The sequence below is a fragment of the Hyperoodon ampullatus genome (genome assembly GCF_949752795.1).
Source record: "Hyperoodon ampullatus genome assembly, chromosome: 2".
Classification (NCBI taxonomy): domain Eukaryota; kingdom Metazoa; phylum Chordata; class Mammalia; order Artiodactyla; family Ziphiidae; genus Hyperoodon; species Hyperoodon ampullatus.
Window position 1 is genome coordinate 81884188 of NC_136915.1, and position 27534 is coordinate 81911721.

The window sequence follows — 27534 nt, forward strand, 5'->3', positions numbered from 1 at the left end:
AGGAACACACACCTTGTGTTGGAATCCATAGGGAAGCAAAAAAAAAAAAACGTGAAAAATTGACCAAAACAAGCAGCATTTGAGTTGATGTTTATAAAAATAAAAAAAGCTAGATAGGATTGTAAAGTCTCAGGATTAACCATCTTAGCTGGTTGATCACATTCTTGCAGCATGGGGTATCATGGTCCAGCTCTAAGGGAAGTAATGTTATGGGATGAATCAAAGCCACTACAACTGAACGATGGCCCCTGGAGTTGTGCAGCATAGTGGCCCTGGGATCAGGATATATGCAAAAGTTATACTTAAATAAAATTACTAAGAAAATTAAAATAATTGTGTGTTTTTAAGAAAATCTATCTCAGTGTGCAGAACACACACCAACTACACAATGCACATAAAAGACTCTCCTGGGAGTTTGGCTCCACCAGCCTTATTGGCAGCAATAAAGTAACAACAGTGATGCCTTACATTTGTACATTTGTATAGTGTTCTACAATTGACAAAAAACCTTCACTTACATTTTCTCATTTTAAACTCTCAAGAGTCCTATGAAGTAGGGGTATCTAACCACAAAATTCTTCAAGAAGTAGTGGTTTGATACGCTGAACTAAGTCCAAAGGCATTTAAAGGTCTCTATAGCGTTCATCATGCGAGAAATATACACACTTCTGGGAAGAGTTCCATTCAATCAACCACCCATAGTTAAACTCTGTCACTCAAAATCCCCAAGAGGTTTCAAATAATGATGCTCCCCTAAGGAAACATCAGATGTGAGAATGTAGGTTTTATAGTAAGGCCTGTGTGAGAGATGACATTGTTTTAAAATTCTTAATGGCTTTACGTTATGACCTAATCCTCTTACCCCACCCCAAATAGGGGCCTCCTCATAGAGCTAAGCAGAAACAGTTGTTGCTCATTTCCCCAGAGGCGAAGTTCCTCCATGCTTTCTGTGCATAAACAATAATAAGCACAAGCTGCAGATACAAGGTTAAAGGATTTGATCCTCTAACAGTTTGGTTCCAAAATTCCCAATAACCCCTGAGATTAACTAAAATAGTTTGATCTCCACCGGAACCCTATGATCGATTTGGCATGCTGAAAGGAAAAGAGTGGACAGAACAATATTTACTTTTGGTTTAAGGGTACAATTGCAAGAAAGGAATCCTAGCTATTACTGTAAAGAGAATTTTAACAGTAAAGATTTCTTTACAGACAGAACAAACTATAATCAACATTCAGAATTAAATCTTTTCATATACTCTGAGCAAACTTTGGTCTGCCCCAGAATCAAAATTTCCCTCCTCAGACTGTTAGGCATGGTTTTCATAAAAGGGATATTTCTGGGCTTATGCATGAGTAACTGACCACAGCTTCTGGCCTCAGGCTTTCAATTCAGTTCTCCTAAACATGGCAGGACCAGGCAGGCCCACAGGGAAATGAGGTGTCTAACAGGCACCCGCATCTATTAGTATTTGGCACAGAAGGAAGGATGGGGAGACAAAGAAGCTTGTGCAGGCCATTGAAGATATACTTTTTACTAACTTTATTGCACTCTTAACAAATTAATCTCTTCTCTGGGTTCTTTCAATATCACTGCAATTGCCTATTCACTTATCTGCATCCTTCTACTAGATCAGTGGTTCTCAACTGGGGGTGATTTTTGCCTACTTGGCTCCTCAGGGGACATTTGGAAATGTCTAGACACATTTTGGGTTGTCACAACTGCTGGTGGAAGGGTTTGCTAAGGACATCTAGTAGGTAGAGGCCAGGGATGCTCCTCAAGATCCTACAATTCGCAGGATAACGCCCACAGCAGAGTTATCCAGCCCAAAACATCAGTAGTGCATTAGACTGTAAAGCCTTCATTCAAAGATAGGAAAATTTGTTTACTATATGCCAAGCATGTAGTAGGTCCTCAATAAACATTTCCATTATAAATAACCATAAATATCATATATATCTTATTATTGCATACATACCCTAGCAACTCAACTTCCATGCTGCTTTCAGAGTAGTCTTCCTAAATGATCTGACCATCGGTTCTCTACTTGAGATCTTTGACGGGTCTCAACTTTTAAAGGTGCATACTGGAATATTTGTGAATAAAATGAAATGTCTGGGTTTCCTTCAAAACAATCCAGGGACAGGAAGTGATAAAACAAAATTGGCTATGAATTGGTAATTGTTGAAACCAATTGAAGGGTTTATGGGAGTTCATTCTACTATTACCTCTGTTTCTGTTTATATTTGAACTTTTCTAAAGTAAAAAGTTTTCAAAATGTGAAGCACATTGAATGAAAAAAAACCCTATGATATCTCTTGCTTACTGGATAGAGACTGAATGTCTTGATCAGTTAATTAAACATTCATACCATCTTTCTACTCAGCTTCCCCTCATCTCTACCTCAGCCTGAGGACAAAACCTGGCTGGTGCTTTAGACTATTTTTGTTCTGGAAAAATCAAATGTGTTCCAAAAAGTAACGCCTCTCTTGGATTAATTTCCAACTGACGTTCACAACTTTCCCTTCCACTCCCCTCTAATCCCCCACAAAAACCCTAGTTTGGCTGAGATGTTAAGAGGAAGGAAAGGAAATTAACATTTACTGAGTGCCCATGATATGCCAGGTACTGTCCTGAACACATTTTAATCTTTAAAAAGTTATGTGTAAAATAGATAGCTAGTGGGAAGCAGCCGCACAGCACAGGGAGATCAGCTCGGTGCTTTGTGACCACCTAGAGGGGTGGGATATGGAGGGTGGGAGGCAGGGAGACGCAAGAGGGAAGAGATATGGGGACATATGTATATGTATAACTGATTCACTTTGTTATAAAGCAGAAACTAACACACCATTGTAAAGCAATTATACTCCAACAAAGATGTTTAAAAAAAAAAAGTTATGTGGTAGAAATATGGAGAAAATTCAGTATTTTAAACACTTAACTTGCTAAGAATTACATATAAATTGTATATAAATAATAGCAAATTTGGGGATGTTCTTTTGTGCCCCCCATTTTTTTTTATATATATATGCCCTAAATTTCAGATGATTACTTTTCCCTTTCACGATTAAAAAATAAAATCATCACTGGAGAAGAGAAAGGGAAACCTCTCCCAGCAGCCTCAGAAGCAGCGGATTAAAGCTCCACAATCAACTTGATGTACCCTGCATCTGTGGAATACATGAATAGACAACAAATCATCCCAAATTGAGGAGCCAGGAGTCAGTACTGTGCCTCTGAGGTGGGAGAGCCAACTTCAGGACACTGGTCCACAAGAGACCTCCCAGCTCCACATAATATCAAACGGCGAAAATCTTCCAGAGATCTCCATCTCAACACCAGCACCCAGCTTCACTCAACGACCAGCAAGCTACAGTGCTGGACACCCTATGCCAAACAACTAGCAAGACAGGAACACAACGCCACCCATTAGCAGAGAGGTGGCCTAAAATCATAAAAAGTCTGCAGACACCCCAAAACACACCACCAGACGTGGACCTGCCCACCAGAAAGACAAGATCCAGCCTCATCCACCAGAACACAGGCACTAGTCCCCTCGACCAGGAAACCTACACAACCCACTAAACCAACCTTAGCCACTGGGGACAGACACCAAAAACAACAGGAACTACGAACCTGCAGCCGGCAAAAAGGAGACCCCAAACACAGTAACATAAGCAAAATGAGAAGACAGAAAAACACACAGCAGGAGAAGGAGCAAGATAAAAACCCACCAGACCTAACAAATGAAGAGGTAATAGGCAGTCTATCTGAAAAAGAATTCAGAATAATGATAGTAAAGATGATCCAAAATCTTGGAAATAGAATAGACAAAATGCAAGAAACAGTTAACAAGGACCTAGTAGAACTAAAGATGAATCAAGCATCGATTAAAAACACAATAAATGAAATGAAAAATACTCTAGATGGGATCAATAGCAGAATAACTGAGGCAGAAGAACGGATAAGTGAGGTGGAAGATAAAATACTGGAAATAACTAATGCAGAGCAAAATAAAGAGAAAAGAATGAAAAGAACAGAGGACAGTCTCAGAGACCTATGGGACAACATTAAACGCACCAACATTCGAATTATAGGGGTTCCAGAAGAAGAAGAGAAAAAGAAAGGGACTGAGAAAATATTTGAAGAGATTATAGTTGAAAACTTCCCTAATATGGGAAAGGAAATAGTTAATCAAGTCCAAGAAGCACAGAGAGTCCCATACAGAATAAATCCAAGGAGAAATACGCCAAGACACATATTAATCAAACTGTCAAAAATTAAACACAAAGAAATCATATTAAAAGCAGCAAGGCAAAAACAACAAATAACACACAAGGGAATCCCCATCAGGATAACAGCTGATCTCTCAGCAGAAACTCTACAAGCCAGAAGGGAGTGGCAGGACATAATTAAAGTGATGAAGGAGAGAAACCTGCAACCAAGATTACTCTACCCAGCAAGGATCTCATTCAGATTTGATGGAGAAATTAAAACCTTTACAGACAAGCAAAAGCTGAGAGAGTTCAGCACCACCAAACCAGCTTTACAACAAATGCTAAAGGAACTTCTCTAGGCAAGAAACACAACAGAAGGAAAAGACCTACAATAACGAACCCAAAACAATTAAGAAAATGGGAATAGGAACATACATATCGATAATTACCTTAAATGTAAATGGACTAAACGCTCCCACCAAAAGACACAGATTGGCTGAATGGATACAAAAACAAGACCCATATATATGCTGTCTACAAGAGACCCACTTCAGACCTAGAGACACATACAGACTGAAAGTAAGGGGATGGAAAAAGATATTCCATGCAAATGGAAACCAAAAGAAAGCTGGAGTAGCAATTCTCATATCAGACAAAATAGACTTTAAAATAAAGACTACTAGAAGAGACAAAGAAGGACACTACATAATGATCAAGGGATCGATCCAAGAAGAAGATATAACAATTGTAAATATTTATGCACCCAACATAGGAGCACCTCAATACATAAGGCAAACACTAACAGCCATAAAAGGAGAAATCGACAGTAACACAATCATAGTAGGGGACTTTAACACCCCACTTTCACCAATGGACAGATCATCCAAAATGAAAATAAATAAGGAAACACAAGCTTTAAATGATACATTAAACAAGATGGACTTAATTGATATTTATAGGACATTCCATCCAAAAACAACAGAATACACATTTTTCTCAAGTGCTCATGGAACATTCTCCAGGATAGATCATATCTTGGGTCACAAATCAAGCCTTGGTAAATTTAAGAAAATTGAAATTGTATCAAGTATCTTTTCTGACCACAATGCTATGAGACTAGATATCAATTACAGGAAAAGAGCTATAAAAAATACAAACACATGGAGGCTAAACAATACATTACTTAATAACGAAGTGATCACTGAAGAAATCAAAGAGGAAATAAAAAAATACCTAGAAACAAATGACAATGGAGACACGACGACCCAAAACCTATGGGATGCAGCAAAAGCAGTTCTAAGAGGGAAGTTTATAGCAATACAATCCCACCTTAAGAAACAGGAAATATCTCGACTAAACAACCTAACCTTGCACCTAAAGCAATTAGAGAAAGAAGAACAAAAACATCCCAAAGTTAGCAGAAGGAAAGAAATCATAAAAATCAGATCAGAAATAAATGAAAAAGAAATGAAGGAAACAATAGCAAAGATCAATAAAACTAAAAGCTGGTTCTTTGAGAAGATAAACAAAATTGATAAACCATTAGCCAGACTCATCAAGAAAAAAAGGGAGAAGACTCAAATCAATAGAATTAGAAATGAAAAAGGAGAAGTAACAACTGACACTGCAGAAATACAAAAGATCGTGAGAGATTACTATAAGCAACTCTATGCCAATAAAATGGACAACCTGGAAGAAATGGACAAATTCTTAGAAATGCACAACCTGCCAAGACTGAATCAGGAAGAAATAGAACATATGAACAGACCAATCACAAGCACTGAAATTGAAACTGTGATAAAAAATCTTCCAACAAACAAAAGCCCAGGACCAGATGGCTTCACAGGCGAATTCTATCAAGCATTTAGAGAAGAGCTAACGCCTATCCTTCTCAAACTCTTCCAAAATATAGCAGAGGGAGGAACACTCCCAAACTCATTCTACGAGGCCACCATCACCTTGATACCAAAACCAGGCAAGGATGTCACAAAGAAAGAAAACTACAGGCCAATATCACTGATGAACATAGATGCAAAAATCCTCAACAAAATACTAGCAAACAGAATCCAACAGCACATTAAAAGGATCATACACCATGATCAAGTGGGGTTTATCCCAGGAATGCAAGGATTCTTCAATATACGCAAATCAATCAACGTGATACACCATATTAACAAATTGAAGGAGAAAAACCATATGATCATCTCAATAGATGCAGAGAAAGCCTTCGACAAAATTCAACACCCATTCATGATAAAAACCCTGCAGAAAGTAGGCATAGAGGGAACTTTCCTCAACATAATAAAGGCCATATATGACAAACCCACAGCCAGCATCGTCCTCAATGGTGAAAAACTGAAACCATTTCCACTAAGATCAGGAACAAGACAAGGTTGCCCACTCTCACCACTCTTATTCAACATAGTTTTGGAAGTTTTAGCCACAGCAATCAGAGAAGAAAAGCAAATAAAAGGAATCCAAATTGGAAAAGAAGAAGTAAAGCTGTCACTGTTTGCAGATGACATGATACTATACATAGAGAATCCTAAAGATGCTACCAGAAAACTACTAGAGCTAATCAATGAATTTGGTAAAGTTGCAGGATACAAAATTAATGCACAGAAATCTCTGGCATTCCTATATACTAATGATGAAAAATCTGAAAGTGAAATCAAGGAAACACTCCCATTTACCATTGCAACAAAAAGAATAAAATATCTAGGAATAAACCTACCTAAGGAGACAAAAGACCTGTATGCAGAAAATTATAAGACACTGATGAAAGAAATTAAAGATGATACAAATAGATGGAGAGATGTACCATGTTCTTGGATTGGAAGAATCAACATTGTGAAAATGACTCTACTACCCAAAGCAATCTACAGATTCAATGCAATCCCTATCAAAATACCACTGGCATTTTTCACAGAACTAGAACAAAAAATTTCACAATTTGTATGGAAACACAAAAGACCCCGAATAGCCAAAGCAATCTTGAGAACGAAAAATGGAGCTGGAGGAATCAGGCTCCCTGACTTCAGACTATACTACAAAGCTGCAGTAATCAAGACAGTATGGTACTGGCACAGAAACAGAAAGATAGATCAATGGAACAGGATAGAAAGCCCAGAGATAAACCCACGGACATATGGTCACCTTATCTTTGATAAAGGAGGCAGGAATGTACAGTGGAGAAAGGACAGTCTCTTCAATAAGTGGTGTTGGGAAAACTGGACAGGGACATGTAAAAGTATGAGATTCGATCACTCCCTAACACCATACACAAAAATAAGCTCAAAATGGATTAAAGACCTAAATGTAAGGCCAGACACTATCAAACTCTTAGAGGAAAACATAGGCAGAACACTCTATGACATAAATCACAGCAAGATCCTTTTTGACCCACCTCCTAGAGAAATGGAAATAAAGACAAAAATAAACACATGGGACCTAATGAAACTTAAAAGCTTTTGCACAGCAAAGGAAACCATAAACAAGACCAAAAGACAACCCTCAGAATGGGAGAAAATATTTGCAAATGAAGCAACTGACAAAGGATTAATCTCCAAAATTTATAAGCAGCTCATGCAGCTCAATAACAAAAAAACAAACAACCCAATCCAAAAATGGGCAGAAGACCTAAATAGACATTTCTCCACAGAAGATATACAGACTGCCAACAAACACATGAAAGGATGCTCAACATCTTTACTAATTAGAGAAATGCAAATCAAAACTACAATGAGATATCATCTCACGCCAGTCAGAATGGCCATCATCAAAAAATCTAGAAACAATAAATGCTGGAGAGGGTGTGGAAAAAAGGGAACACTCTTGCACTGCTGGTGGGAATGTGAATTGGTACAGCCACTATGGAGAACGGTATGGAGGTTCCTTAAAAAACTACAAATAGAACTACCATATGACCCTGCAATCCCACTACTGGGCATATACCCTGAGAAAACCATAATTCAAAAAGAGACATGTACCAAAATGTTCATAGCAGCCCTATTTACAATAGCCCGGAGATGGAAACAACCTAAGTGTCCATCATCGGATGAATGGGTAAAGAAGATGTGGCACATACATACAATGGAATATTACTCAGCCATAAAAAGAAATGAAATTGAACTATTTGTAATGAGGTGGATGGACCTAGAGTCTGTCATACAGAGTGAAGTAAGTCAGAAAGAGAAAGACAAATACTGTATGCTGACACATATATATGGAATTTAAGAAAAAAAAAGGTCATGAAGAACATAGGGGTAAGACAGGAATAAAGACACAGACCTACTAGAGAATGGACTTGAGGATATGGGGAGGGGGAAGGGTAAGCTGTGACAAAGTGAAAGAGCGGCATGGACATATATACACTACCAAACGTAAGGTAGATAGCTAGTGGGAAGCAGCCGCATAGCACAGGGAGATCAGCTCGGTGCTTTGTGACCGCCTGGAGGGGTGGGATAGGGAGGGTGGGAGGGAGACGCAAAAGGGAGGGGATATGGGAACATATGTATACATATAACTGATTAAATTTGTGATAAAAAAAAAAAAAAAAAAAAAAAAAAAAAAAATTCTGACTAAAATGCATGACCCTGATCAGTACTTTCATGTGTACTTCCTTCTATGACTTAGGAATTTTCCTGTTGCTGAATTGACAGTGATGAATTTTAATACAAGATTATGAAATTCCCCTAAGAAAAAAAAAAAAAAAAAAAAAAAAAAAAAAAATCATCACTGACGTGGTGTAATCATTTTTATTATGTAAGCCCAAGTGTTCTCAAATGCTGTAAAAGGTGGTCACAGCATCCAAAGCAAACAGCACTAACCTGCCTATACTTCAAAATATTTCAGAAAATACGGTAGGATGGCACCACCTCAACTATTTTAATTGTTTTGCCATAAACCATAATCTGCATAAACTATTCACGTTTCCTGGGCTTTTTTGTGAGTTACAATTCAGTCACAGAACTTGTCCTAAACTTTAATACTCTCTTAAACAGTTTACATGTTTCCCAACATCTTAACCCTTTAGGGGAACAGACTTTTTTCCTTAAATTCTTTTTTTTTTCTGAAAATGAAAAGATTCTATTTATTTGTATACGGTTATATGAGCATAGAGAAAGGGATGGAAAGATATACACAGGATACAAAAACTGTTAACTTTCATTAACCAGGTGTGGGTTAAGGACTAGTTATTACCTATTTTATTATACATTTAATATTGCATCAACTGTTAGAATGAATAGGTATTAATTTTATAATTAAAAATCAATAAAAATTAAAATGAAAACTTAAAATAAGTAATAAAATATATTGCTGGAAAACAAATTTTCTCAAATTATTGCATTTCTCCTCTTCCTTTAAACCCATTTCTTTTTTAAAAATTTTTATTGAAGTATAGTTGCTTTACAATATTGTGCTAGTTTATACTGTACAGCAAAGTGAATCAGCTATACGTATACATATATCCCCTCTTTTTTGGATTTCCTTCTCATTTAGGTCACCACAGGGCACTGAGTAGAGTTCTCTGTGCTATACAGTAGGTTCTCATTAGTTATCCATCTTACACATAGTATAAATAGTGTAAATTCTTCAACTTCTTTTCATTTCATAATTATTAGAGTACTTGGGTGCTAACTTGCATACCAGTGTGATGCGGCATGAACAGGGGAAGGGGCCAGGAAGACGGGTATGAAGAGATAGATACCTATGTTGCTTGCAGGTTTTTGTTTTTTTTTTTGCGGTACGCGGGCCTCTCACTGTTGTGGCCTCTCTCGTTGTGGAGCACAGGTTCCAGACACGCAGGCCCAGCGGCCATGGCTCACGGGCCTAGCCACTCCGCAGCATGTGGGATCTTCCCGGACCGGGGCACGAACCCGTGTCCCCTGCATCGGCAGGCAGACTCTCAACCACTGCACCACCAGGGAAGCCCTGCTTGCAGTTTTTATTAAAAACTAGAATCAACCTCCCCCTAGGACAAGGCATAGGGTTTAAGAGCACAGGCTCTGCAATCAAAGTTCCTTGATTTGAATCCCAGACCCACCATTTATTTATATGCCTTGGCCATCCTTGCTCTATACTATACTTGCGTCACAGAGGGGCTATGTGGATCATATACTATTATCCACATAAAGCATTTAGCACAGAGCCTTGTACTAAGTAAATGCTCAATAAATGTTAGATCATCATTATCATCATCTCCATCTCCATCATTGCCACTACCATCATCATCTATTATTGAAAATTTAAGAAGCAAAAGAATTCTAATCCAATGTTGGTTCCCAAGGGACTGAGAGATCAAAGGTAGCAAAGATGTGCTGCAAGGTTCAGGAAAGTCCCATTAAAAACAGTGGCCCAGAGGAGGGACCCAGAATTATTTATTTAGTCTTGATGGCCTATTCTCCCTGTCCACAGAAGGAAGAAACACCACCTGAAATGTGTCCATGCTACTGGCAGTGGTAGCCACAGAGCAGCCCTGTGGCTGGCTGTGAAGTTGAAAACCTCTATCTGCTGCCCCAGAAAACCCAAGTGTTGAGAAATAAGATGGACCAAATGGCCAGGGAGAGCTAGAACTTTGGCCCAGTCTCCAAAGAGCACCCATATAGTAAAAAGACAGTAAATCGTCCCATTGGTTGGGAAATTTTTACCCCCAAAGTTATTCCCAACAAGAGATCTGCCCACTTCCAGTGATACTATAGTATGTTATCTTACTACAGTAACACATTAGGCTGTCTGGCAGGAAGAACATTCATGATCCTGTTATTTTTCAAAGAGACCAATGTTATCAGGCAAATGGCCACACTCCCCTTATAAATGATTATTCCAATTCACTGAGAGGTAGAAGGAAAGCACAGACCCCAATGGCCTGCACTGAGGAGAAATGCTTCTAGAGTCAAAGGAAAATAAACATAAAAGGTGAGAGGAGTCACTCATAAAGCTAAAAACTGCCAGAAAATCTACCCCATTCAGTGTAAAGTTAGAAACAGCATTTGCATATAGCCTCTGGGAAGCCAGCCTACAGTCTAACCTTCTCAATTTGTTTAACAAACCGAAGCAATAAACTTTCTTCACCGCATGCTTCTCCACTAAAATCTACTCTCAATTAGCATATCTCATGAAATTGCTTTGATATTTGGTAAAACTTTACTCTTGAACTTTTATGTAAAGAAAACATTGACCTTTCAGGATAATTACAAAGTTTAAATAAAAGAGGAATTACTTAGAAAAATACCACCAGACTTAAAAGAATGGATGAATGAATTACTGGAAGTTATACAGCTGCAATATTGATGCCTAATTATTGTCTGGCACAGGAAAAAGCAAGCTGCTGCCTTCAGTTACCAGCAGAATGACCTCTCTCAAAATAGGTAAGAGTAACAGATGGAGTACCAGGTAGCTGTTGCTGTTGTTAAACCACTTTCACAGCACAAAACAGAGCCAGCTGTCGCCCAATTGTCACATATATTTTGCAACACAGATAATTTATTCTTATTTCTTTCCCTTGGACCCATTAAACAAGGAACTGTTTGGGCAATCCACTTAGAAAGACTGAGGCTGTTATAGCTGTTTCAAACGACTCAAAACCAACTAATAACCTAATAATGTAAAACAGACAACAACAACAAAAACATTGATGAGGAACCAATAAACATCTCATATGTACATTTCACACAAACTTTAGGAGGGCTGGGAAATGAATGAAAAATGGTTTTGCTTCTTCAAACAGTACAGCTGAGTGTTACAGCTGAAAGGGCCTCTGGGGGTCATCTGGTCGAAACCACTTTTTTTCCAGATAAAGAAAAGGAAACCCTAGAACCTAAGGGGAGAGCTCCAAAGTGCCACAGCCAGCTAGCAGGGAAAGCCAAGAGCTGTGCATAAGATTCTAAAAACTAAATTATAAAAATGCACTTGAACAGTTCTCAGCCTTCTTTTGGCTGTGACACCTAAGATGGATGGTGTTCACATAGACAGTGCCCTCCCCAAAGACATCTGCGGTCCTGAAAAAGTACTCTAATAGCGTGCAGCCAGCACAACCTTTACCAGTAGGTCATGGAAAAATGGGCTATGGACTACATGCAATTCCAGCAGGAACTCTAACCCTCTCCTATGCTTCCTCAAGGAAGCATATTTGCACGCAAGGGAGAGTGACATCGTGATGTGATGGAGGCAACCTAGACTTTGATCTAATATTTAAAGAGGAAATCATTGGGACTTCCCTGGCAGTACAGTGGTTAAGACCACACTTCCACTGCAGGGGGCACGGGTTCGATCCCTGGTTGGGTAACTAAGATCCCATATGCCGTGCAGCACGGCCAAAAAGGGGAAAATAAATAAATAAATAAGGAAATCATTTGCAAATGTATCACTAACCGCATGCCAGCAGGAGAACCAACTAAATAAAATACTCCTTGGGCAAAGAATTCTATTCTAAAGTTACTAATTGGCTATTAATTTATCTTTTGAATACAAGTGGACTTTGATTTACAGTATTGCAGCTTCTTTATGAGCAGCCCTCAGGCCCCTCTTCTCTGACTGAGCCTCCTTGAAACACACCTTTAAATTGTACTTCATGGTGGATCACAGCGAGGGGCTTGGTGAACGTCTTCTTATTCTGCATCATGGCCCAGATCATCGAGGCATCCAGCGAAGTGCAGGCTTCATCAGGAAGCACACACTGCAGAGAGGCAGAGCAAAGCAGTCGGGAGGTCACGCAAAAGGGCCTGCACAGCTGACCTGTGGCCCCTTATCAGACAGCTCACAGCTGTTTACCCCAGAAAAACAGGACATTGGGATGGTTTCAAAGAACCACAAATAATCTGGGAGATGTGAGAGCAGGCCTAGTGTATTCTCAGCTGCACTTGAAGATGCAAACATGGCTGGACGGCTTCCCACAAAACAACTGGAGCTTTTAGTGTTATTTAGTCTGAAAAATAAAAAAAACTACATGACGAATGTTGGCCCTTCACCAAGCTGGCTTCACATAAATGGTTCATGTTTGTGATTTGTGATTGTGGGAAACTTCATGTATTGCATTATGAGGGTGACAGATTTTACATTTGTTGTCCAAAAAGATAATCATGTTGTCGAGTATGTTTGATTTTTTAACTCTGGTATAGGCTCATACAAAATGAAGCTTTCCAGGGTCATCTGCTTTTAATGTTCCAAAATGAAGTCCTGGGGAGTTGTGCCCAGGTGTGGAGGCCATGAGATCAGCTGTTTCTAGCTATTTTAAGGCTCCAAACTTAGAACCAGCATGCCCAAGCCTAGTGTATCTGTTTCCATTATCTTTTTCTTTAAAATAACTTTGGTTCTTTATCTATGCCCACCAGTGGGTAAAATGCTAATGTCAATGACATCCATTCCCTTTTGTTGGAAGAAGAAACATATCAATTATTTTAGAAGTCTATATACAGCAAGGTACCCAGAAAAGTTAATTAGCTTCCAGTTCTTCCAATCACAAGAAAGCAAAGACTTGTAGCTTTACTGTCATTGCTGCTCTAGGCAACATGAAAGTCAGACACATGTTATAAGACAACTCCCTCCCCTCCCCACCTCCCCCAAACAAACAAACAAACAAACAAACAAGAAAAACCTTTACAATAGCCCTCTTGTAAAGGGAAACAATGGATTTTCTGTGGAGAGGAATCATTACTGAAAAGATTTGCATTTTAGGAAAAGCCCTCTTACTTTCCTACTAGTTCTTTGGTTAAGCAAGAGTCTATGATTCTACAACGAACTCACTGCAAGACCCTGGGCAAGACACTGAACTCTCTGGCCTCAATTTCATCAGCAATGGGCAGGGTTGGACTCAACGATCTTTGAGAACTCTTCCTAGAAGATTCTTTGGCTCTGTCTATTGTCATAGAAAGCACTCACAGGAATGTGGAAATATTAACCACAGGCAGCAAACAGAGGGACAGTGGTAACACCTCTATAAATGGTCCTCTGCCATCATATCTACCGTCTCATTTACTCCTCTACCCAGGAGGGAAGCCGGTACTATTACATCAGTGGTACAGATGAGGACACGCAGGTTCTGAGAGGTCAGGGACTTGCTAATGTCCTGTTGGTAAGCAGCAGGCCTTCCTTCTTGGTCCTCCATGCTCTTTCCATTCTATCTTGCCTTGGATATAAATAGAGACTTCAGGCTTAGGGTCACATCCCATGTCATCCCCTGTGACTTAGAACTCTCCTTTGAATGTTCTGGAAGGAAATATTAGGACTAATTTTCACAGATTAACACACTATGAAGCTGGGCTGCCACAGGCCAGGCTCACTGAAAGGTAACAGCCACAGCCATCAGTAAAGACCCCTGGTAACTGCCAGGCCTCCCCTCCTAGATCCCTAATTCCTAAAAGTTATCCTCTGGGTCCCAGCCATGCACGAAGCTCCACATGGTTTTCTACCATGGTCCATTACACCCCAACCTTGATGGCCACTGGAAAGTGAAGGCCCACACAGCTAAGGCACCAATGTTTCCAAAGGCAACCTAAAGAACACAGCCTAAATCACCTTATATATATATATATATATATATATATATATATATATACGTACTCCCTGAGGACTATGAAATCAGATTTGCTATATTTTCAAATGTATTATAAAATTTCCTATGGTCTTATGGAGAAATGGATGACCAGGGGAATATAACAGTGCAAAGGATTCATATCAGTGGTAATCCATCCAATAATAATAATTTTTCCTTCTCCCTCTACACCCATCTCTTAAAACCTATGTATCAGGTGAGAAAATTCCATCCATACAATACATTATTAATGATATGACTTGACTATTAGACTTTTAGACATTAATTGATATGTGATTATAAAAGGAATAGAAGTCAGCTTACACTGTGTGAGATATCTAAAAAATAAATGCACATATGATATTATACATAATTATGGCAGATCATAGAAACAAAACTAAGCAGAAGATACCCTTTGTGCACAAGGCCAAAATGATGAGGTAATTACCCTTGCTGATCCCCCCTACCTTGGCCACGCCAGCAAGGTCAAAGGGTTCTGATTTCTGTTGTGGCAATAGAATGTACTGGTTCAATGTGGGGAGTGACATGAGGCGAACATGACGAACCGATGAGAAACCAAGAAAAATTAAAATATTTGTTAGTTTCCCTTAGAAGTCCTCATGAGACAAGTCAACCTTATAACTCACACAGAGAAGGTCAAAAAACAACTGCAATACAAATCTCAGCGGGACCTGGAAAAATTAATCCTCACACTGAACTTGTCCTTCGGCTCTCTGTACTCTTGGCACTGGATACTATCTGAATAGCAAAGATAAAGCCAGACCTCTCCTTCAGTGGAAAACAGTCTTGATTTATCATTCGTAAGATACTACTGAGTAGCACGCATGGAAAAAAAAAAAATCATACTGTCAGGATTTATTCTCTAAGACTCCATAAAACTCACGGTTCCCTGCTAACATGAACTTTATGGCTTCAACTGGGCAGTTCCCTAACCCAAAACCTCATGTAACTTGTGATTAAACTTCTCTGGTAGGTCACTGCCTCACCTAAAAATGTCAAAATAACAGTACAAATGGATGAAGGCCCACTAACCTTAGGTAACTTCTGGGGGTCCTTTTCCTTTTTGGTACACAATGTGAGCTCACACTGTAGAAAGAGCAGGGAGGTGTTGAAGATGGGCTTAAAAACAAAGCTGAATCGTTTCTTATCTATCTCGGCTTGCGGGATAGGAAAGTGCACTCTCTTGGGATTGTAGAATTTCACAGATTCATCTTTAGGACAAATGTTCTCAATGATAGTATAATCAGACATCCTATCAGGGTTCGAATATGGAGAGATAAAGCATGTTTGGATGGCAAATCCCAGTTCTTGGTCAGCCTTGGTAACGGACACCTACAACAGAACAGAAAGATCAATTCAGAAACAAGTTAGCATGTCACTTTCACTCTAGGCACAAGGGTAACATACCAAAGCGGCCCTTCTGATGAGAGACATTGCTTTACTTTCTTAACATATCCCTATAGTCTTCCTTCTAATTACAAAAGTAACACACACTACTTGAAGAAACAGATGTTTTCCTTTAAACTTGGTATAGATGATACAGTGAATTATTTAGTTCAAGTCCCAGCCTGGAAGAGTCTATAATACAAGATATATAAGTCTCTTCAACCTCCCATAAGTCCTCTGGGAAATAAAAACAAAAGTACATCATGCACCTAAGTGGATTTTCCCAAATAAACAAAACACCAGTAGGCAAAGCCCCTAATGTCATTAATAGTGTATCACCTGCAAGGCAAGCTCTTTTAAAAAATTACTCAGGGGCTTCCCTGGTGGCGCAGTGGTTGAGAGTCCGCCTGCCGATGCAGGGGACACGGGTTCGTGCCCCGGTCCGGGAAGATCCCACATGCCACGGAGCGGCTGGGCCCGTGAGCCATGGCCGCTGAGCCTGCGCGTCCGGAGCCTGTGCTCCGCAACGGGAGAGGCCACAACAGTGAGAGGCCCGCGTACAGCAAAAAAAAAGAAAAAAAAATTACTCAAAAAATAAAGGACAGAGGTAGAATCTATTTCAACTAGGCACGGAAGACCAAACTTCTAAACTGCAGCAAGTCAGACTGAGCCTAAAACATTGCAGTAAAGCTATAGATTGGCCTGAAGTCCTGCTTCATGGTGAGCAGGCAGAGCTGGCCTCTGGGGCTGGATGTCGGGGAGGGTGCAATCTGGTGGCGATCACAGGCCTGGCGAAGTGTCCCAGCTTCTCAGAGGTCCAAACCAGACCTTGCCAAGTACTCTCCCTTCACTCTTGAAGCCCAAGGGTGTTTTAAGGGAAATCTAATCTGGAAATGTTTCCGACTCATTTACACTTCCCTCTTACAAAACATTTGTATGGGCTATGTCCAAACCTTGTTAAGGTTCTTTTCTTTAGAAACAGGAAGTAGTATTTGGCCAAGAGTAAACAGAATTCAATTCTCATCTCAACTACCAATTCAAATCTCAACTATCCTGAACTCAGCTAAACTCCTCAAACCAGACTGGATCCTCCATTTGGTGACACAGGGATCACTGTGTGAACTGCCTCTCCCCTCTATTGCCTCATTCCTTGACTAAACTCAGGATCAAAATAAACTTAAACATTTTAGAAATAAAGTTGGTCCTCAACCATAGGTCAATAGCCGCAGAATCCTTTCAAAGGCATGAAGATATAAACACACTTTCCATTCTGAAATACCCAGGGGAAATCCCTGACATTGCATGGGGCTTTTAGGCCACGGCACTATTTTGAAAGATCCCTATGTGGTTAACTGCAAGACGCTAAACAAAGAAGATGACTGTGATAATGACATTTTGTTGTACCTTAAGGCTTAATCCCTGAGAATAGTCTTATGAGATAAATATTTTCATCTGCATTTTATAAATGGAGAAAAAACTGAACACACAGGATAGCTGACTTGTTCAAAATCATATCTAACAAACAGTGGGTGAAACCAAGGCTGGAGCCCAGGTCTTCTGAGCCCGTCTATTTTCTCTTCACTATTTCACTACAGCTACAGGGTCAATTCAAGCCACCCATGATGTGGCCAGGGAGGGTGCTTGGTAAGAAGTCTTTCCAGGAAGTAGTATTTGGTAGTCTGAAAATATTCACACTTCATTATTTTTACAGTATTTCCAAAAATGAGATATTTAACCTTGGGAAAATGGCAAATTACATATAGTCTATTTTAAAAAGTGGCCTTTAACATGAACTCAGAACCCACAATGCAAAAATGTGTGACAGAAGAAATGCAAACCTCTTCTCTAATCTCAAAGAAAGTATGCAATGGCAGAATGTCTAAGGTATTCCAAAAAGTTGTTTCGATGAGAGGAAAAAAATCGTCAACAAGTCTTTTTCTCTGAAATGGACAGAAATGAGTAGTGGCAGGACTCTGCTGCTCACACGCTGTGAGCACTAAACCTTGGTTTTGCCCCCACAGAACGAGGGCACTAACACTGACTAGATACAGTGATTGTGACGATCTGTAAAGTCAAAATTACATGCACACAACACAGTTCCCTTCTAGTTAAGAAATGCCAGCTGTTATTAATAGTATTAGTCTAGATTTAAATTTGGGGGGTTATATATAGAAATATATTCTTTTAATTTCCCAAGACAAATGAACTAAAAGAAAAGCTGCCAACTATGTGACCACCTATCACCCAAGGATGACCAAAGACCAGGTGGCAAAGCTGATAATGTCCTGGATTAAAGGAAGAGACTAGGATCTAGAGGAAATAGAAGATTCTGGGAGGGGATGTGATAAGGATGACCACGAGAAGAAACATGGAAATAGTTCTTTAGACCAAGCCAATGATTGGGTAAGTTTTATTTACTTTCCCCAAATAAAAATTTTATTATTAGCAGTGGAGTCCAAACTGGGAAACAAGGACTAGGCATGGCTGCTATCTTATTTAGCAAAATACTTACAGATTCTCTCTCATATTTCAGGTGGTTTAAAACAACTTTAAAATAAAGCAGTTTATACCATTTTCCCCCTCCCCAGATTCTCTTCAATGTATTATTATGATGTATAATGATATTTAAAATGGTATAGCAAAAAGATTTGGTTCACTTTTTTCCATCACTTGACCATGTCTTTGATTAAATTTAATTATGAACAATATAGATGATATATAAATGGGAAAACAAGAATGAAAAAGAAAATGAATTTCAAGCAAGCCAACACTGGGGGTGGCAGGGTGGGGGAGAAAACCCAAAACACCCAGGGTAGGATACATGAGGAAGATTTAAGGTAGCAACGCCATAGCCTGGCAAAGCCGGGCACACATCTGGAAAAGAGCAAACTGCAATGAAGCAGCACCCCTAAAACCCACAGCATAACAGCGAACCACTGACCAACCACACATGTGGATTGTGCAGCCAGAAAAGCAAGAAGAAAACAACGCATCTTGGATTAGAAGAGAGCTCTGATTAGGGACAGCATGTAGAAAGCAGTATACTTTCCCCAGCAGAGAAAGAAGGTATACCCAACGAAAGACAAGATCTCTCAGAACAGGGAATCAAAAAGGAGACGATCCAGGAAAATGTCTAGAGCCAGTGGGCTCCGTCCCAGAATCAGTACAAATGTGAGTTATTTGTCTTTCTTAACTAGAAATATGTGCACTGAAGTCACTTTTAATATATGGAAGTATCCGATTTTGGCCCCTTAAGCTTCTCCCTCCTCCCACAGTGAAGGAGAACACCAGCTTGCAGCTCAGCACCAAAACCAGCTCAACAGAGGACGACTTCCATGTAAGTCCAGCAGACATTCTGGGGCCATGAGGATATTGATCTTCTCTAGAATCCAATCTGTGAACTTGGATATTTGCACTGCTAAGAGGTTACATTTTCTCCCCCTTTCAAATGGTACTTTTAGGATAAACGATAACATCCAGTGGATAACAGTGTGGGCTCTGGAGCCAGATGGTCTGAGCATGAACTCTGACTCTGAACTCTAGTAGGTACTAACTGTGTGACCTTAGACAAGTTTGTGCCTCAATTGCCTCATCTACAAAATGGGGATATTAATAGTCCTGTCTCACAGAATTGCTTTCAAGAGTAAAATACTGCAATACTTATAACTGAGCTTGGCACAAAATAAATCTGCAATAAATGTTAGCTGTTGTTATTTCAGTATTACCATCACTACCTAATATTTTTGTAGTCATTCCAAAGATTTATGTTATGTGTGGTTATTACTGTTATATATAGGAAATAGTTTTAATGAATTTACAGATACATTTAGATGATGACCTAGAAAAAGCAATTTTCACGAGATACAGTAACACATAGTATTTCACTCAAAAGTATCCACAGTTTAAAAGATAGTCTCTGAGGTGGTTTGAAATATTCCTTGGTTAATTCTGATACTGCAGCTACTGAACAACTGTCCTTAGCAAAAGTGCTAAGGACAAAGTAAGGACAGGGCTTTATTAGAATTCACAGTGCTGATTTTTTTTTAAACATTTATCCATTCATCTACAAATTACTCTCTCCATTTAGAATGAACCTAGTGAATCCTGAAATTTCCTGCTTTGGTCAGAAATCGACGTGGGAGTGTTTTCTAAGCCACGCCCTCACGCAGAGCTGGTCAAAGTGGTGAGGAAGAGCAGGAAGAGGTCTGCCCCAGCTGCTTTCACTCATGCCCAAGAGCTACTACGAATCTGCGCTAACCTAACAGCCCAAGGCTAACATTTGGGTCTCACCTCAACAAAAACATGTCCGTTTTCTGCCACAGAGAAGACCCCTTGGGAGGGCACCAGAAAGAGGTCAGTGTTGTACAGCTCCATGTTGAAGGTGACATTTCTGTTGGGTGGGTCCTGGAAGCTACTGGGATTCCCCACCTGCCGCAGGCTACAATTAAACTGGAAGAAAAAAAAAAACACAGATGGAGATAAATCACAGTCAAATGAAGATTGTAGCTTTATGAGCTTTAGCCTTTAACATCTGATTTTATTTTCCAATAGTCCCTGACTAAAGCTGACCAAAAAGACACCGGTCTCTACAAACTACCTACTACAAATAAACACATACCACCACAATTTCAGGTCGGCTGAAGAAGGAAGTATCTCCTTCATCCGTATCTCCCGGAAATCCATTATCACCCGACTCCAAATCTTCATAACCATCTGGCCAGCCACTACTATCCCCAGGGGGTGGAGCCTGTATTACAATCTAAAAGGCAAGGAAAGCACAGTTATAAAAACACCAAATCACATGCCTTTGGTTCTACCTCACAAAAACACCCATGTAATAATTCTGAGGCAAACTGAAAATCAGACGTAAAAAAAAAAAACCAACTTCAAGTATTAAAAAAAAAAAACCAACTTCAAGTATTTTTAGGACTTCATCCTCAGTGATATGAAAAAAAGAAGCCCAATGCATGTTCAAATTAAGATTTACAGTAAAATACGTATTTTCCCCTGTGACAAAATATAAATTATTTCAAACAGTGGGAAAACACCAGACACTGAAATGGGATTGGATGGGATTGTCAATAGGCCCCCCTATACTGTGGGGGGTGGGAAGGGGTTCTCCTTAGGAATCTTTATATTGAAAACTCTAAGAAATACTAATTTGGTTAATCCAAGGAGTCCTGTAATTTGTATCTGTCAAGATTTGATCATGTTTGGTTTGAGTTAGAAGCAAAGGACCTGATGTTTACTATTGAGCCATTCTCTCCTTTTACTCCTGCACTCCTCCATCTCCCCAATATATCTTTTTTAAAAAAAATAAATTTATTTATTTATTTTTGGCTGCATTGGGTCTTTGTTGCTGCATGCGGGCTTTCTCTAGTTGTGGCGAGTGAGGGCTCTATAGGCATGCGGGCTTCAGTAGTTGTGGCGCGTAGGCTCAGTAATTGTGGCTCATGGGCTCTAGAGCACAGGCTCAGTAGTTGTGGCACACGGGCTTAGTTGTTCCGTGGCATGTGGTCTCTTCCCAGACCAGGGCTCGAACCCGTGTCCCCTGCATTGGCAGGCAGATTCTTAACCACTGTGCCACAGGGAAGTCCCCCAATATATCTTTTGTATGGTGTATAGATGCAGGAAAGAACATCATGTCTTATGCCATGACAACCTATCTTAACACTGGTTGAAACGATTATTCCTAGGTTAGCTCCAGATAAGATGAAAAAATTCACCCAAGGACCAGGACTCCATAAATTAACTCCTAATTTCTTTGCATATATAGGATAGTTATACTTTTTGTTTGATTTTTCACTCCACGTCCTTAGATTTTTAATATGTTGCAAAACAAAAATACATATTAAGTCTGAAAATTACTACAAACAATTATAACTGGAAGAAATAGTTGAAGTAGCCACTGAAGAGGTGGATGGGAAGGGAATGAAGGAAAACTGCCTCTCTATTCTTTACCAGGCCCTCAAAAGAAAGTACTGATGCAACTGAAGCAAGTTAGGTTATGACTTACCCTATCATAATTAAAAAAAAAAAAAAAGAAAGAAAGAATGAATATACCTTTCTCTCCTGAGGCAGATGGCACTGTTTTTTTTTTTACTTAACAGACTAATTACCATGGCCTCTTATTGGCATTAATTTAGATAAAAGTTTAAAATTCCAAAATCAAGTATACCAGTAATATATGACATTCATTACATCTGGAAAAACTGGATAACTGCCAGAAAATTAGTGTTGGAATTGGCAGAAGAGGGTTCATCATAGAAGTCAAAGGTTAATAAATGATTTCAGTAACAAAGGGAGAGTAACTGCCGCTACCTAGAGTTGGGGGAAGATTAGTGGTCCGGAAGCTGGATTCAGTCCTGGCTCTACTGTTAACTAGTCTCTCAAATCCAAGCAAGTCTCTTAACTCCCTGGAGTTCCATTTCCTCACCTGTGAAATGAGGACGTTGAATGAGATCAGCTTAGGGCTCTTTCCAACTCAAACATTCTAAGATTGTCTGAGGAACAATATAACCTTGGCTCACAGGACAGTCAGTCTCCACATGAGCCACACTGACCAGAGAGCCAGTCTCTTCTCTGGCTAGGTTGAGCCTATCTGTTGACTGGCAGTGGAATAAACAGAGCAGTCGGGGTCTCCCCATGCCAAGCCAAAGGTGGAGTAGGTGCTGAGTGCAGACACACACACCATGTCAAAGCTGGACACAGGGATCTTTGAGCCCTATTTCTACCATCAAAAGTACAACTCAAGTTGCAAAATTATCATTTTAAAGTCCTTTTGAAATTTCATGTTCAAATTCTTTTAACATTCACTGTTAAGTGTCCATCTCTATAAGAACAGATTTAGATGAATCTGTTCTGACAAGATTCTGACAAGAATCATGTCTGGAAAGTGAAGGGTAGCTATTGCAATGGATTATCATTGGGGGAATCTGTGGAATCTCTCTCTGGGTAACTTCAAAAATAGAAGATTTTCTTCAATTTAGGGTCTTTCTTAGAGATGGAGAGAGATTTAACACTTTCTTGAATGACCTTTTCAGACTTCTCTCTTTTGGTTCTTTTGTTCATGAGGGAGGGAGAAGTTCTCCTACTTCTAGACAAGACTCAGATGAGGTCAGAGAGACCACGGTTCTGGTTAGCTCAGTTGTATAGAGGTGCTCGCTCATAGCCCAAGGGCTTGGATTTTATCCTTATGTGGACCAGGCCATCCGAGCCTGCAGCTTAGCCAGAAAAAGTCATAATCACCTTGCCAGTGAAACTCTGCCAAGAGGAGATGGAAGGAAGGGTGGGAAAGATCACCACAAATGCTCCAGCCGAGAAAACAGGGCCTCCCAACTCCCACAGACTCACCAACAAAACAAATAAAAGAGTTCAGGGTCATACTACATCCCATTTTGTTGAGAACTGATACTTGGCTTTGTTCAGACCCTCCTCACTTTCCTAGAAGTCTTAAGACTAATTTTAAGGTAACACCCAGCAAGGCTCTGGCAAAGGGAAAGCTTTGTCCTGGAGAACACTCACGGAGTTGTAGTAAACCACACCATGAGGGGCTGATCGCCGGTGCCGAGTCCCACAGCCATTCAGGGGAGACTCCAGAACGAAGTGGGTGCCATTCATCTTGGCCTTGCATGTGGGATCCAACAGGGTGAGCTCCATCCCAGAGTAGCCTCTGGCCTGAAACAACAACGACTGAAGACATAAAGGGGGGCCCACAGGCCATTCTACAGCATGCAGTTAACACATTTTGCCTGGTCTTCCATGTTGCAAGTCCAGACCTTCCAAGTTGCTGGAGGCCTGCACTTCCCCTCCCCCCTTACCTCCTTTCAGCCTACCATCTCTCAACAGCCCCAGAATTGTGTTTGTTGGCCTTGGAAATTCAATAGCAAAATATTGACACACAAGGATCTGGAACCCCCCTCACTGAGAACAACAGGAACCGGGTGAGAATCACAGCCAAGGGGAAGTGAGCCCATCCAACTGAGAAAACAGTATCAAATCTCTGGAGTTCAAAAGTGAAAGAGCTGGAAATAACTAACACAGACTGAGGCAAGATGGGGAGGGAGGCAGCCTTCCCTTCTCTCCTTTAAGAAACTGCACCCACCTGAAACGAGTCTTTTTCTATAGCCACAGTCATCTTTTCATTGTCACATTTGACTGACAGGGCAACATCCATGCTCCCCTGCATCTCTTCGGCCTCTCTGGGACCAGGAAACAGTTGTATGCTGGGGATGACAGGGTCCTTTGGCCGAGGGATCCCATCTTCTCCCCCTTCCTTCCAGCTTCTCCTGGAGATATCGGGGAAGGGAAAGGGGAAACCTCCATTTTGGCCTCCCCTTCCCCGGATGCGTGGGTTGTCCAGGGCAGGCAGGGTGCCAGGGTCCAGCAGGATCTGTAGCTCAGGAGGGATGGTATGGACTTCCTCATCTCTCATCTCCTCTGCTGGTAAGAGAAGAAGGCAAAACATCATCAGTGTTTGATGCCAGGCCACAATCATATCATTAGAGGCAAGAACAGGAGAAATTAGCAAAGAATGGGCATGTGTAAAATTACTCCTAACAAGCAATGTATAAAAGAGATGAGGAGTCTGGAAGCCTGAATTCTAGTGCTGATGTTCTTTCTAACTGGTTGAATGGCTTTGGGTAAGTGGCCTACCTCTCTGTGCCTCAGTTTCCCAATTTTTAAAATTAAGAGGTTGGATTAGATCAGTGGTTCTCAACTTTGGCTGCACATTAAAATCACTGTGGGAGCTTAAAAAAGAAAATCCCTATGCTCAGGCTGCATCCCAGGCCAATTAAAAACTGAACTCTCTTTAAATCATTATGTTTTAAAGCTCCCCATGTGATTCCAATGTGGAGCCAAGATTAAGAACCACTGGATTAGATGATTTCTAAGACCCTTCAAGCTATACAAATCTACTATTGAATAAGTTATGTGGGACAATATTATTCCACTCAAATGCCAATGAAATACTTTCCTTGAATCTAGAGATTCTTTAGAACAGTTTCTCTAAAGATTTCTTGAAACAGTATTGGTATTTTGAAATGATTTTGCTACCTCCTTTTTGAGTGCTAAATTCTAACACGTATCTGGGTACCCTGGCCTTTTAGAACCTAGTCCCAAAGGAAGAAAGAAAAAGCTGCTTACGCACAGTTATTCCTTCAAAGGGAGAGACATATTTCCATACAATCCATACTCATTATTCTGTCATATTTTCAACAATTTAAAGAAAAAAATTTTTTCCCAGTATTCTCTACATCCACTATCCAAAGCCAACTGACGTATGCTTGAGGTCAATCATCTCAGTGCGAGTTGGGAATAAGGATGACAGTGGATGTTGGCTCTCCTTCGATACTATTTTTTTGAAAAGGATGGCACAGTTGTATGGGTCCAAAAGAAGTCAGAGGTTTGGAGGTTTTTAATTTGTACTTTGATTAAAAAAAACCCTTCACAACCACCCTTCAAGGTGAGCCTATTGTTTCCCTCATATGACTGAGAAGGAATCTGAGGCTCAGAGGTTAAGCAACTTCCAAACAGTGAACAAATGGCAGGGCTGGGACTTGAACCTGTACTCCTAACCTTCATTCTACCGGCACTGCACTCAGTAGTGGTACTGTGTGGTGAGCAAGAGGTCTGGGGATCAGAAAACCTGGGTTTCAAGTCTTACTATCGATCAGATTCTGAAGAACCTTAAGAACTTGGTAAGCCTCTGCTTTCTCTTCCATCAAAGTGGGATAATAACTCCTGCATTCCCTCTGGATGAGTATGAGAAAGCACGAGTACTCATGACTATTTATAAGTATAAGATAAGTATAAGGTAAGTATAAGATCCAGCCTGAACTAAGACTTGTCTCCTGCAGGCTCAACCCCTCTGTATCTCAGCCAAAAGTGATCATTAGGCACCTCTGAGAAAAGAACCCAGGACAATTTATCCTTAACATAAGCACAGCGAAAGTGATCTATAAGTTTTCCAACACGCAATCAACTCTGTTACAAAAAAATCTATATTAAAGATAATTTCCCCAAAATAATCTAGCACAATTCTATATAACTTTAAGCTTTATAGTGAAAAGTAGTGAATGAATCATTAAAATTTGCAACAGAAAAACAGCACCATATAAGCTGAAGTGAGAGTTCCTCATTGGAAAACTCATTTGGGGGATATTTTTTATACAAAAAAAAAAATCATACTTACCATTGTTTTCAAGCCGAAGATGAAATCTATTAGCCACAGGAGCCACTGTGTATGATGTTACTGGACTACAGCCATTGTCCAAAGCCCACTTGACCAGACTCTCTTGGGTTGAAGGAATGTCATCTCTTATTGATTTGGTCATTATCATGGATCTTTCACTTTCTTTCCCAAAGCCAATACTGTTAGGAGCCTGAAGATAATAGTAAAATTTCACTCATGAGTGTATGAAATTAAACAGTGCCTTAATATCTGAAACAAATAGATTCTCTATTGTATATGAAAGAACTATTTACCCTTTTGATCCCTACTTTCCTTGGGCTGAGAATACTGATGTGAAAATCTGTAACAGCAGATTAAGAAACTCAGGCTGACTGGTTATACCATTTGGGTTGCTTATGTTGATACAAATGGCATAATCATTTTTGTCATTGGTTGATAAACTAATTATCATAAGCATACCTAGTATGTCACTACAGAGTTAATGTTTAAATTATTAACACACACACCAAATATGATACCAAACTTTTCCTTATTTTTATTTAAAATTATATATAAAGTATACAGGTGTGCATGTTATATTTCCCCCAAATCCTATACCTTAGAGTTAAATGAAAGAAGGCACAACTTAGTTACTTCACTGTGGAGACTATCCCACCTTTGTAAACTACTGAATTCCACACAGTGAAACAGTCAATGTTCATACTTCATTTATAATTTATGATCAATTTAGGAATCCTGTAACTGTATACATTTGCCAATTCTATTAACAGAATATGCTTAGATTTTATGGTTTAAAATATTAATTAATTAACTTACCATCCCTCTAAGTACCAATATATATATACATATATATTTTAAACATCTTTATTGGAGTATAATTACTTCACAATGGTGTGTTAGTTTCTGCTTTATAACAAAGTGAATCAGCTATACATATACATGTATCCCCATATCTCCTCCCTCTTGCATCTCCCTCCCACCTGCCCTATCCCACCCCTCTAGGTGGTCACAAAACACCAAGCTGATCTCCCTGTGCTATGCGGCTGCTTCCCACTAGCTATCTATTTTACATTTGGTAGTGTATATATGTCCATGCCACTCTCTCACTTCATCCCAGCTTACCCTTCCCCCCACCCCATGTCCTCAAGTCCATTCTTTACATCTGTGTCTTTATTCCTGTCCT

The 27534-nt window shown here is 39.8% G+C and overlaps 1 protein-coding gene across 2 annotated transcripts in view; it reads right to left on the reverse strand.

The window, feature by feature from the left end:
- TGFBR3 (transforming growth factor beta receptor 3) overlaps window positions 1-27534 on the reverse strand; it is a gene marked incomplete at both ends in the record, with an annotated part of 179711 nt that overhangs the window by 15790 nt on the left and 136387 nt on the right. Inside the window, 7 exons of one of the 2 annotated variants that reach the window (XM_079697433.1) lie at window positions 12775-12895; window positions 15803-16102; window positions 20447-20605; window positions 20775-20915; window positions 23681-23833; window positions 24261-24595; window positions 26352-26541. In XM_079697433.1, the coding sequence (XP_079553559.1) occupies window positions 12775-12895; window positions 15803-16102; window positions 20447-20605; window positions 20775-20915; window positions 23681-23833; window positions 24261-24595; window positions 26352-26541 (1399 nt within the window). Of the gene's footprint in view, window positions 1-12774; window positions 12896-15802; window positions 16103-20446; window positions 20606-20774; window positions 20916-23680; window positions 23834-24260; window positions 24599-26351; window positions 26542-27534 lie in introns of both variants that reach the window. The other variant, XM_079697434.1, reaches the window with a different exon arrangement.